Here is a 12,937-nt window from a genome sequence, read left to right as displayed (position 1 = left end):
TTAATGAGAAAGTCAAACAACACGTCTAAACATTATGTCTTTATTCTGAATACGTGTGCTCATAATGTTAACAATCTGTTCAAGCATGTCACTCTGCTTTCTGCCTTCTGCCTTGTCAAGCACGAAGCGTGTGCATGAGTTATGCGACACCCAGATTTTAAGACGTAGTCAAACGTGAAGTTTGTCGCACGAGCGTCGGTAAAAAATTGAGTATAACTTTGCTAACCTTAGTTAATGGCAATAATAGACCTTTTTCATAATGACGTTAAACACGGAAAGTATGATGTTACACGAAGTTTGATTGGCTCGATAGTTTTTTGGAGGCAATGAAATTTCGTGTAACATCAGACTCTCAGCGTTTGACGTCATTATAAGTCTATTACACATGTCAAGTTGGTAAATCAGCTAAGTTAGTAATAAAACAAATTCTCAAAATTTCCACTCTAATGTATTTGTCTATACACTTCCCAAAATGACGAGATTACTATATATGCTATCTATATATCTACATACACTTAAAGTTTGGTGCCACAATCCCCTGTTAAAATAGATACGATACAAGTGCGCATAGAGTCCAATGACTGCATGATGCAAACTAAATTGAACGAATTGCATCTCTTCTTTCTTGTCTTATTCAGAGGACTGAATTACTCGGTTTCTCTTAGATCAGTGTGTTTACCCGCATTCAATTATAAACGCATTTCCACACGAATTATATCCCAATTATGTTCTCTAGACTTTGGTTAGGTTTTTACGACAAATAAAACTATGCCATACATATGGGATAATCATTTTCATCGGAATTAGCGTATTGAAATTCCAAAAGGTTTTTTCAATGTTTTTTGTGTTCTTCTAAGACACAACTTGACGAGAACACGGCATGCATGTATGATCAGCTGGAATAAGTCATTTAAGTGAGTTTATAATACTCGCAGCTAAGTATACATATGGCGTTATTAAAATTATATAATTATTCACAAACTACTGAAGATGCTGTAATTATTTGTTTTCATTTGCCGTTCAACGCACAGGTGCATATCGAAAATTTCAACTTTAACATCCTGATGTTGTGTTTACTTTGTTTTATACATTAGTCATTGGGAAGGCGAGTTTGAGCGCCTAATTTTGCAGAAATTTTAGTGCATATACTTCGTCATTCACTGGTATTCAACGGTCAAAAATGACAAACGCCACATCATTTGTTTCAGTTGCCAGCAGTGTTCTTATCTTCTCAGTTGCTTTTAAATTCGTCGCGATGATTATTGGAGTATTGGGAAATGTCACAGTTATAATATACACAATTTTGTTGCGTAAAGAAAAGACAGCGACATCTTACTTGATAGCAAACTTGGCATTAGCGGATCTTCTCGTTTGTTTAACATTTTATCCACTATGGATCATCGAGTTGATTCAAACTGTATTAAACATTGAAAGTGATCAGAACTTGTTTTGTAAGTTAAGTCGTTCTACCATCTGGTCATTGTTGTTTGCTTCAGTGGCTACAATTCTCTTAATAACTGTTGATCGTTATCTATTCATCCAAAAACCTCTGAAATATCCCATGATTGTGACACGTCGACGAGTATTTCTGGCTGTTTCAGGAGTCTGGTTTACTGCTTGTTGTATTTACGCAGTAGTTCATATTCACTCACGGAGTTTCGACAACAAATTCAGAAGTTCTTGTTTCATACCCGACAGCATTTATTATTCAGTACTATTCCCTCTCGGCTATATCCCACTTTCTCTAATATTTGTTCTAAATTTCCAAATTTTACGTGTGTCACGGAATCAACGCAAACGAATCTTTGATGAATCAATGGTCGCAGGCTACAGCAACGACAATGAACAGCCAAGCAGGACAAGGGTTATAATTCGTTTATTTCAAGCATTTACAGAAGTGAAAACATTTTCTATTGTTATTATTGTTTTGACGATCTGTTGCTTTTTACCATCGGTTATCGGGACCGTATTGTTGAAATTTTGTGGTGGTTCATGTCGGCAGATTTGGTTTGTGGTTGTTAACTATGAAATTTATGGAATAAACTCGATCGTGAATGCTTTCATTTACGGAATAAGACATACGAAATACAGAAAAGCTTATGGACGAATTATTCTTAAAATACTTGACTGCAATTGCTGTTTGTAATGTCATTTTAATAAGTAAACATTTTATCATTTTGGTACTAAGAAAAAATATCTGCATATACGTAGCTGAAGATCCAGAATTGATAAAGCATTGCAGAGTAATATTTACTGATAATGTTTTGCCATGCATGCATATCAAACAGCGCCTCATTTTGACTAACATTCCTGGTAATAAAATAAACAAACTTAAAATATTTGAAACATTCTCTGGGGTACATAATTTTTTTATTTCCTTATCTTGCTTATCCCCAAAGTGCCTGCTTAAGGTATCGAAAGCCTGGTCTAGCCTTAATTCTTAAAGTGATTTCCATTCAGTGCAAAATGTCGCGCGATCGACTGTTTCCGATCGCTTTCTTTTGAACTACAAACAGTCAAGCGGGACTAATCCAGTTAGATGAGCTTGAATAAACATGCACATTTCAAAAGAAATTGATCGCAAAAAATCGATCGCGCAACTTTTTGCACTGAATGGAAATCGCTTTAAGGCTAGACTAGGTTCTGCTTGATGTCACCGACAGTCAGGAATGCATATGGCTACCGTGGTTAACCACTGATGAATCACAAGTTCGTGCTTTGTTATTTTGAACACATTTTCTTCGTCACTGGCGACAAAGAATAAATACATTATCGAACGTCGGTGACATATGCATGACAACCAGGCTTAATAAATAATTCAAATAAATAATTCAATAGCACGCATGGCTGAATGAACACTTTTAGGTTAAAAAAAGCTCTTCAGAAACTTCAAAATCGTAGAGATTTTACCAAACTCACTCAGAGGCCTCAACCCCCCCCCCCAACGTCATGCATGACATAATAGCGAACAACTTCAATTCAATTTCTTTATCTGAATTCAGTGGCGGGTCTACGGGTGTGCAGAATAAATTAAACAGCTTAATTTTAAATTCAAAACACCTTACTGAACAACGTTAATTTTTGGTTATAGATCTTAAAAGAATATTTTTACATCAAAATCTTAAATCTGCCAATGCGATTCCGATTTTAACCTGTAGTAATTTATTCTGCACACCTCTATAGATCCACCACTGTCTGAATTTATAATTTGCTGGAAATGCAAGGACAAAAGGGACTGGGACTTACGTATCGTTGACGTGGTTGCTATCACTCGTGTTGGCTTAATGCATTTTTACAGCTAAAATCAATGTCAGTCATCGTTCCAGATAAATAAATTAAAATGTTAACTGAAAAAGACAATCACTGCAAACCAATGTGGATTAAACATTTCCGGGAAAAATGAGTATCCTGGCAGCGCCGCTACCTTTGATAGAACTTAGCTTTTCGCATATATTAGCATGCAGTTGTTGGGCTAGATATTAAAGCACCTTGGTAATGAAAATTTACTATATCTTATTTTAAAGCAACATTCAGTGTATTTCAAAATCCAACCGGTTTGGTTTATCGTGCTTCGTTGATAGGAGAAGAATCAGTAAATTTTCTCGAGCAACTAACTGAGCACATAATGAAGTAGAGGCCGTCCCCAAAGGCTCCATTTCATGAAAATGGCGTAGTATGTATATCTATGGTTGCGATTACGCCATTTCCACGGCATCTAGAATGTACTGCATGAGCTAGAGGACCTTGAACAAGTCATTCTGCAACTTTGGACCAGGTATAAGTGTGGTATAAGTATATGTTTGTTTAATGAATGTCCCGTTAAATCGCGCTCTCGCATTAAAACACAAATCTTGCATGTCTTCGTTGTAGCCCAATCAGGACGAAAAATTGAAAAATAAGGAAAAGATACCAAATAAGACGGCTTCTCAGGTAGATTTTCTTTCGAAGGATCTACTCGACAATGCCGACTGAAAGCCCAAGTTTGCGTTTATTTGAAATTCGCAAATATACAAACAAATCTGACACGCTTGTAAAGGCCTGTAAATGGCTCATCAGTGATTTGACAATGACTTGAAAACGGTCGAAATATCACCAGGGCCGATTGTACGAACTACTATCATGTCGATGAGCGCGCTATCCATCCTTCGTAGTACGATACGATTATGATTTTTTAATCGTTATAAAAATGCTCGAAAAGAGATAAAATTTCATATCTGAATTAAATTTCATATCAAAATTTCATATATAATTATAAAAGAAGATTCTCGATTTAGGAATATTAAGATTTAATCAAAGTTGTAGCAAAAAACGGGCGATTTTAAAGCGATTGAAAAATCACGGTGGACAGCGCTATCCGGCTTTCATACAACTAGCCAGAACTTTGCGTCTTTTGTGTGTTAAAGTTTAGTTGAATGTTTTATTGATAGAAGCGTCGGGTGAATAAGATTACGTAATGAATGAAATTTCAAGGAAATGGCATCCATTTCAAGGAAATTCGAGGATTTTAAATTCCAGAAATTAAAAATCAAAAAAAAATTTGAAATTGAATAGCATGCTGTGGAAACATTGTCTGCGACACGAACAGACACGAATGCATGATGGCCGAAGAAAAGGAGAACTTCCAGGAGGTCTCCTCAAATGCTATGAAGTTCGAGGACTTACATGAGTTTTCAAATATATTCGCTTCCGAATTTAATAACAACAGCATACACGACCGTGTACTATGTTTTGAAATCCTTGATTGCGAAGACTCTGTGAATGAGAAGGCTGAGACTTTACTTCCTTGCGATAGTGAAACAATACCAACCAATTGCAAACCAGTAGAACTGGAGACTCAAGTGGACAGCTCAGAATGCGGTGATCAAAGTGACGAGAAACGTAGGTTCACGACTCAACATCAGAATAGCTCATAGAAATTCTAAATATTGCACCATATTGCCTATTTTTTATGCCAGAGGCAGAGATAGCAATAACCGAATATTTCCGTCTGTGAAGTTATACCAAGGACAGGGGGGGGGGGTAGCCAGGCAGCCGTTTGACCATATATTAATATTTTATAACCAAAGCTGCTCAAAAATTAGTTAGACTTCCCCCCTCAGGCTGGTATAGATTTGGTAATTATTAAAATCAGATGGGGATGAATCCTGACTGAACCTTGTCTTGAGTCATACTGCCACCCTGGCCCTACTTAGCTTCTTGCTCCTCCCCTCTCTTTTCCTCAAAATCCTAGCAATGTCTCGGCATACATGGTGGGAAATATACTAAGAATATTATAATAAAGAATATTACCAAAAACATTAGCAATGTTCATTGTCCCAGAGATGAAGGAAAAATCAATCAGAAAGACAAACACCATGCATTCCAATCAAATATTCTTAACCCTTCCAAATTATTGTATGACAGTTACAGTTACATTTAATTTTACCAAACCCAATTTTTAAAATCATACAATAACCTTATATCTACTCATATTAATTATTAGCTTGAGTTATTTCACTATATAATTATGAACAGTACTCTGCTAGCTTATTTGCAGCACCACTGTAATTAGTGCTATATGACTAACAAATAACAATATTGCTGACAGTATGGCTAACAACTTTCTGAGAGAAACATGGAAGATATGGTGCATGAGATTCTCCAGGATGATCCAGAATTTTTATCTTTTTAATTGAAAAAATTAACCTTTCAAACTTTTCATGTGCCAAATCTAATGTTATAGAGCTAAAGGCTGTGTTTTAGTTTATTTACATTCAATTTAGCACATTAAGAGTTCAACATTTAAAACTGGCCTTAAACAAAGTAGGAGTCATCATTTCCTTTGTGCGCAACATTGGTCTCAAGCAAGGGAGGTGCATCATCTTCGGCAAACTTGATATATATATTAATATATATATATATATATTAATATATATATATATATATATATATATATATATATATATATATATTTATAACTTATTTTCCAGAAACATGCATTGATGAATCAAAGAAGAGTGTCAATATTTATAACTTATTTTCCAGAAACATGCATTGATGAATCAAAGAAGAGTGTCAAGACAGCCATCGAGGAAATGTCACTCATGAGTGGCATGAAGAAAGGGCCAGATTATGCAAAGGAAGATTGTGAACGACCATGTAAAGAAGATGACAGTAAAATATCTGAGGCGTTTGAGGATGATCAAAAAGAAAAAACTGATAATGGTAGTGCCATTGTTGAGGAAAAGATATTCCTGAAAAAATTATATGTTCACAGCCAGTGGCTAGCAGTTCAGAGTCCATATTTCAAGGCACTTTTCTATTCTGGCATGAAAGAAAGTTATACTAAAGACGTAGTAATGAAGGTCCATGAAAATGAAATCGAAGCTCATACAACTTTAATTGAAGCGATGTACACGCTTGATGTTCTCAATGGCAAAGACCTACGTCTTGTTGTGAAAACTTTTGTCCTTGCAAACAAGTATGATGTATCGTTTGTGGCTAAGAAATGCAAGTATGTTATGTTGTCATCAAGATTAGATATGGAGACGTGTGAATATATTCTTGAAGAAATAGAGAATCTGTCAAACACGGAAGATTTATTTAATATGATTGAGCAGTTCCTTGTGGAAGAATTTACCCCAATTGACAAGACGTGGACGATGGATAAGTTTTCGACATTGTCTGAGGCGTCCCTAAAGCTTCTTTTAGGCAGCGATAGCTTGGCCATACTCTCTGAAAACACAATATTTGTTGCATTGATGAAATGGGTTGACTTACATGTGCCGCGTTATGAACGCCATAAATGTGATCTGTTAAAGGTTGTGAGATTTCAGTTTATGTCTGTCGATTTTTTATATGATGTTGTACAGCATCATGTCGTGGCAAAACAAATGCGTGGATTTAACTCGTACGTTTGGAACGGTTTAGCATATCACGGATTTTCGCACATGCGACGAGAAAAACTCGAAGATAAACCAATAGAACGACCGATCTTACAAGAGAAGGATCCCACGTTTTCTTGGAAGGTCGATGAAGAACTTGACAAGAAGTTATCGAATTCTAGAGGAAAATCCAGTTATTCAACTATATTTTGGTTTAAAGGATATAGCATGGAACTCGAGCTAGCTTATCTAAATGATTCCAAGCATTGTAGATTTTATCTTCGTGTCCTTCACATGAGGAAAGGTGCATATTTGAATCTCAGTTGCACAGCCAAATCAAATTTATTTGCTAATAGGTCAATTCAGATAAAACAAATATTCACGGACGAATCCAACGCTTGGGGATACCAAAGTGTGAAACGTAGTACGATTCCCCTGGGAAAATGCTACACAATTGATGTCTGGGTGAAGTCAGTTTAATAAAAAATGCTGATATTAATGTATTAAAATTGTTAATATTGAAATCCTTGAAAATCTTGGATTTACCAAAATGAGAGCTGAATTGAGGAAAGATTGAAAATGTTGGTTGCATTATACGTGAAAGGCAAGTCTATATGTAAACAAACTTAGTTATAGTTTGTTCAGAAAATTTCGAAAAACGTGGACAATGTTTATATCAGGGTCCTCACATTCTTATTCTATGAAAAATAATGGATTGATGTGATGTACTGCGTCTGCAATGTAAAAATGAGATTTATACACGAGTGGCTAAGGAGAATATTTTCTCCTCCATGGTGGAAATGAGAGCAAGAACAGAGACAACAAAAAAGAATGGACGAGTTTAAAAGGGAGTTTAATTTAAAAATGTCAAATGAATGTGTTAGAATATAATTATTTAAACTTTAATTTATCATAAAATACTAGATATCATTTACATAAATCAATCAGGACGTTGTTAAGGATGTTATAATATAAAGTATAACATTTTTCATTGAGTATATTAGCATTTCAAAATTTCAAATTGGTCTTGACCGACTCTTGTTTGGTCTTATCGTATGTTTGTTGATCTGTGCTGGGAACGTGTCCTGATGGTGTCCCTTTTTCTCTCGCACTTTTAATGTGAGATTGCTGATCATCAAAATATATATGGGGATTGATTGCTTTCAATATTTCACCCTTTGGTGCACCTGCCATGAAGAATGACTCATCAATCTTTAATCCCCAATGACGTAATGTCTTCAAAGCACGTTCGCCCACTTCTGCGTCACGTGATGTTACTAGAAATGTTCTGATTGGACAGTCTTGTTCGGAAGGTTCAAACTTCTTCCTCATCTTTCCCAACGCCATAGCGAAAGGTTTTATTGGACCCTGTGAAAAATATGTAATTTTCATGAAATTGGATTCTAATTGGCATTTCTATCACTATTTTAACTAAAAGAGGAAAAAGTATTTTGTTTCCTTCATTAGCAATTTGTGTTTCGTAATTTAAAGAGATACGATTCTGTGAATGCCCTCAAATAACGAGGTAAAAGGCGTCAGGAACTGAAAAATAGTTGCTTTAACTAAAACAATAGACTGGTCTTTCTGAATAAGTTGCTCTAATTTTCATGCTGAGGTTGCCCTTCCGGGTGTTTCTTTAATCTATTTTTCTAATTTTTTACTCCAATCAAAATAGTAACGAGTCTAACTCTAGACAGAGAAGGTTATTTTTTCTGCTTGCGTTACATTAACTAGAAAATGTACGAGGATCCTATCTCTTACATACTTCATCTAAAGGTTTTTCCTTATTCTTTTTTTCGTGCGCCAAAAATGCACCAAGGCCATATTCTTTGTAAATTCTCTCAGATTCATCAGAGAACAACACAGCGTCAAGATCGAATGCGACACGAAGCTGAGTTTCACTTGTAGTATTAGTGACTTGAGTCGACATCACTGCCGAAGGAAAACCTGCAGGAACAACCAATGTTATTGTAGTTGGCGTTTGCACTATTTTTGTCACTCCGAAATTAGTCCATATTGGCATAATTATAATAAAAAGAACATTACACGGTCACGGTATATATATATATATATATATATATATATATATATATATATATATATATATATATATATATATGGTTCAGTAAATATGGAAGGTTCAGTCGTGAATATACAGTGAATACGATCGACCTAATCTTCCTAACCTTGTCTAAGAGCTTCTTTCACATCTTCTTCTTCACTTGTTAAAAATAACGTGATGTTCAAAGCTTTTAGATAATTAGTGGGAGATGTTCCACCTGTTAGTGCCATACGTTCAATTTTCAGTTCTATAATATACATTTTGCAATTTGTTTGGTGAATGACTACATGAATTGTTTAAACGCGACATTTACCCCCAGGGGTGGATCCAGCAATAGTGCACTAATTTGCATTACAAAACAAAATGGCTATTTTGAGCAGTTTTCTTGTGTCTAAGTAATGTTGGGATATATTGTTTGAAATCACTAAAATAAAAAGCTCAGTCTTTGTACCTGGGTAATTTTCAATTGATTTCTGGAGCCGTATTCCAACTTGAGCACTATTCTTTGACATCAGCGTAACTGTAAATAATTCTTCCTCTGCATGATCTCTTCTTTTCAAAGCATCATTGACATTCTTCAGAGCCTAAACACAAACATATTATTGGATTAAATAAACCCTGAGATGCAGTGGACCAGCGAATGGCTATACTTGATCACCGCCCAATTCCCTGGTTTTTATCCTGTCATTTTTATTCAGCCTTGATGGCATTAGACTATAAGATTAGAAGAACAATCGTCCAACGGAACCGCGAAATTCGATGAAGTAACAACTGATAACCTTGATAAAAGGAAAAGCAGATCCAGGTTCTAAACACTCATCTTCTTTGTTCACTTGCATCTTGATATATTCATGCAAACCTTTGTCAACGAAGGTTTTATGCTCCTCGTCTAAACCAAACAGTGCTCTTGATGAGACGGCAATGTTTATAGTTTTTGTAGGATCTCGTCCCTGCAACGAAGTTTAAAAGGAAACTGATGAAAGGCTCTTTTCAACCAGCGCCACTGGTTGTATAAAAGACTAGTTAACTTTCAACTAGCTATAGTAACGGACCGACTTGGCCAATCAGAGTCGTGTATTTCTTATGTAGTAAACTATGCAAATGTAGTCAACACAACGGGTCCCAGTAATCATGATATCCTATATATATATATATTGGGGAGTGCTCGGAAGCTTTCGTCCAATTGGATAAAGTTTTTCTATGATTTCTAAAGAACGAAGCTATATATGCTATTGGTTGAAACAGAAATGTATTGTAATGTTCAGCCAATGAAAATCATTCTTGCGAGGAGCTGCGACATTACCCATATATTGATACTCCATTGACTGCTTTTGTGGATTATACATAAAACTGAGTACAATTAACTTTAACATTAATTACATGTGGTCTATCAGCTACACTGTTAGTTGCTTGATTCGGAGTGGTTGGAACTTGGGTTGGAACTTGTAATTGAACTTCATCAGATTCGTTATGTTTATCGTTTGTTTTCTCGTCATCAATCTATATAATGAAAATGATTATTAATTTCCTCTTTTTAAAAATATATAGCCAAAAAGCATCTTGGTCTTCGAAATAACAACTTGGCATTAATGTGGATTTATCATCGGTGATCGGCTGCCATGGCGTAACTAGAACTATGTCGGGCAGAACTGAATATATGAATATCTACCCCCCCCCCCCCTCCCCCTCTCTCGAAATTATACCAGCACTTTCTCCATTACAAGATAGAAAAAAGATAAATTCTGAAAGAAAATGGCACAAATAAATGCTAAAAGGCAACTTTAGGTGTTTCGACTGAGAAAGGTGTTTCCAGACGGTTTTAAGTAAACTATATGATGCAATATATATTTTGTTTTTAGTGTAATACGAATTCATGCATTTTTTAATCTTTTTTTGTTTAAAGTTTCAAGTGCAAATGCATGTCTTACTTTTTAAGCAAAATATCAAATTACTTGCTCGGTCTTTTCTTCCGAGCCAATTAGGTCCGACATTTAGTATATTTATAGAAAGGATTTTTTAAAACTTGTTATTATTCCAGTATTATAAATTATCCTTTTGGTTGCCGGAAAACAACGAGTACGTTCAATAACGTTGAAAACATATTTTGAGTGATGGGATTTTCACAGAAATTCCCGCGAAAAACAACAATGGCAAACATGGTCGAAGCAGTGAGTTCACTGCAGTGGTTAACTGGGTTAAAGCAGGGTTAAAGCAGGGTTGAAGCGGAAAAATCAACTTCGCTGAAATTATATACAGAAATGAACTTTAAAAAAATCATTTCAGAAAAAGTAGGATGAAGTACAGTATTAAAAGTCGTAACTGTCGTAAGTACAAGTTAAGGCACCTGATTGCCTCTTGAGCATATTAAATAGCTTTATTTTGCAGTCTTTAAACTCATTTGTGTATATATTCTTTAGTAATTGCACCAGTAAATTGTCTTTGCAACAATGAATTAACTGTGGGTTGGTAGCAAAAAATGGCACCATGGTAGCTTCAGTACAATGTTTAAAATTATTATATAGAAAGGGCTTATCTTCTGCCCCACTGCTGGTAGTGGTACAGTAAAGGCAAAAGAGGAAACCATCCTTTCTGCCACCAGTTCTTAGGCCTCTGTGGATAGCTCTACTGCATGCATACTTCTGAATTCTGATAGCACCTATTAACCTTGCAATTAAATACCCCCACCTCCCCCTTGGGCCAGTTTTGCTATAAGACTGTTAAAACCAAAAAAATTAAATGGTGTACATGCACACAAATACATATGAATTTATAGCTCGTACTGAATAGTGAAGTTTTACGAGTACTATTCTGACATCTGCATATTAATTATCAGTACTTAATACAGTGTAGATCTACAACATAGTACAAGAAGTCTGTTAATTTATTCAAATAAACAGAGCTATTCATATGTCTCTATCTGGGATTTCATGGCCTCATAGCTCTGGTGGTGATAACCACTCAGGATGTCTGCAATATTATTGCAATAAGTGAAAGATTAACATATGGGTGTTGAGGCAGTGGATCAAAATCATACCTGATAATGAAGTTGACTTTTAGGTGGCTAATTTTGTCAAAAAAATAAAAAAAATGTAACACCTAACTAAATTTGTGATTTGATAGTCACAATCATAATGTAATTTAATCCCAACTACTCAAAATTATGATTGTAATCATAATTTCATAATTATAATCATAAAAATTAAAAAGTCCTTAATTTAATTTGGTAATCATAGCTAACACTCAATATGGAGGAATATACAGTTGTTTGTTGTTATATCTTCTTTTTACCAAGCTGATCGAAAAGTGCCTAGAACTATTCATCGATCCAGAGACAACATTTTTAAAACTTTTATACAGATAATTTCCGTGCTATAATAGCATGGTATTTCATATATACTGAGTGAATGATCTTCCAAATACGCTAACTACAAAAGTGAAAGTGGTATATACAGCGATAATACTTTCATTAAAGACATTAAAAGTATTGTTAATAAACCAACAAATCTAGTTGTTCTTTGGTTATACGACAACTAGTTATAGAACGGTCCGGTTATATTACTGACAAAATCTCAGTTTCTCAATGTATATATTAATATCGTGTGGCTGTGGCATAGACAAAGGGCCTAAATGAAAATATTTCACCTTTCTACATTTTTTATTTCCCGGTTCAGGAGATGTTGTATTGTTTTTTCTTGACTGATCGCTCTTGCGTTTCTCCCGAGTCATCATTTTTGCTTCGTTCGCCAATAGTTGCTTTAATAAAAATATGTAGACAACGTGGAATAAAATGTAACGAAATTGAACAATAGAACCATGGATAATAAAATCACTGGATAGGAAACTATAGTCACGTGGGGTGCTTAGGAACATTTTGATTGGTCGAGACGCGTTTTTGATGTTTTTAAAATTTCTTGTGCTATTTATAAACTTTAAGATAAACCCATTTATGATTTTATAAAAATCAATCACAGAAGTTGTTTTAATATTCCAAGAAGACCTGATCAACTTGACG

General features: G+C 35.0%; 2 protein-coding genes across 3 annotated transcripts; one reads left to right on the top strand and one right to left on the bottom strand.

The window, feature by feature from the left end:
- The first annotated feature begins 4,598 nt into the window (after window positions 1-4,598).
- Window positions 4,599-7,808, top strand: LOC114533709 (BTB/POZ domain-containing protein POB1-like). Its single transcript, XM_028555307.1, has 2 exons — window positions 4,599-4,878; window positions 6,025-7,808. Exons 1-2 carry the CDS (start codon window positions 4,599-4,601, stop codon window positions 7,341-7,343), a joined length of 1,599 nt encoding a protein of 532 aa, XP_028411108.1. The 3' UTR covers window positions 7,344-7,808.
- On the bottom strand, window positions 7,696-12,895 carry LOC114533774 (cytosolic 5'-nucleotidase 1A-like). 2 transcript variants are annotated; one of them, XM_028555368.1, is made up of 7 exons: window positions 12,568-12,893; window positions 10,306-10,425; window positions 9,705-9,875; window positions 9,377-9,509; window positions 9,050-9,172; window positions 8,629-8,810; window positions 7,696-8,231 (listed from the first exon to the last, which is right to left on the bottom strand). In XM_028555368.1, exons 1-7 carry the CDS (start codon window positions 12,793-12,795, stop codon window positions 7,872-7,874), a joined length of 1,317 nt encoding a protein of 438 aa, XP_028411169.1. In that variant the 5' UTR covers window positions 12,796-12,893; the 3' UTR covers window positions 7,696-7,871. The 2 variants fall into 2 exon arrangements, with proteins under 2 accessions (XP_028411169.1, XP_028411170.1); XM_028555369.1 differs by lacking the exon at window positions 9,050-9,172 and having other exon boundaries at window positions 12,568-12,895.
- Window positions 12,896-12,937: the final 42 nt, after the last annotated feature.

This window comes from Dendronephthya gigantea, unplaced genomic scaffold, assembly GCF_004324835.1.
Source record: "Dendronephthya gigantea isolate DGI-Jeju-01 unplaced genomic scaffold, DenGig_1.0 000094F, whole genome shotgun sequence".
In the NCBI taxonomy this organism is placed as follows: Eukaryota; Metazoa; Cnidaria; class Anthozoa; order Malacalcyonacea; family Nephtheidae; genus Dendronephthya; species Dendronephthya gigantea.
Note: the sequence above shows the minus strand (reverse complement) of the source record. Positions and strands in the feature narration are given on the sequence as shown.

What these genes read in the sequence shown, in the direction of transcription:
- LOC114533709 (XM_028555307.1), top strand. Translation starts at nt 4,599, where the DNA reads ATGGCCGAAGAAAAGGAGAACTTCCAGGAGGTCTCCTCAAATGCTATG. An exon ending in TGATCAAAGTGACGAGAAAC is followed by an intron (nt 4,879 to 6,024) that starts GTAGGTTCACGA and finishes CTTATTTTCCAG; the next exon opens with AAACATGCATTGATGAATCA.
- LOC114533774 (XM_028555368.1), bottom strand. Translation starts at nt 12,795, where the DNA reads ATGTTCCTAAGCACCCCACGTGACTATAGTTTCCTATCCAGTGATTTT. An exon ending in GAAATAAAAAATGTAGAAAG is followed by an intron (nt 10,426 to 12,567) that starts GTGAAATATTTT and finishes TTCATTATATAG; the next exon opens with ATTGATGACGAGAAAACAAA. An exon ending in AGGAAAAACCTTTAGATGAA is followed by an intron (nt 8,232 to 8,628) that starts GTATGTAAGAGA and finishes TATTTTTCACAG; the next exon opens with GGTCCAATAAAACCTTTCGC.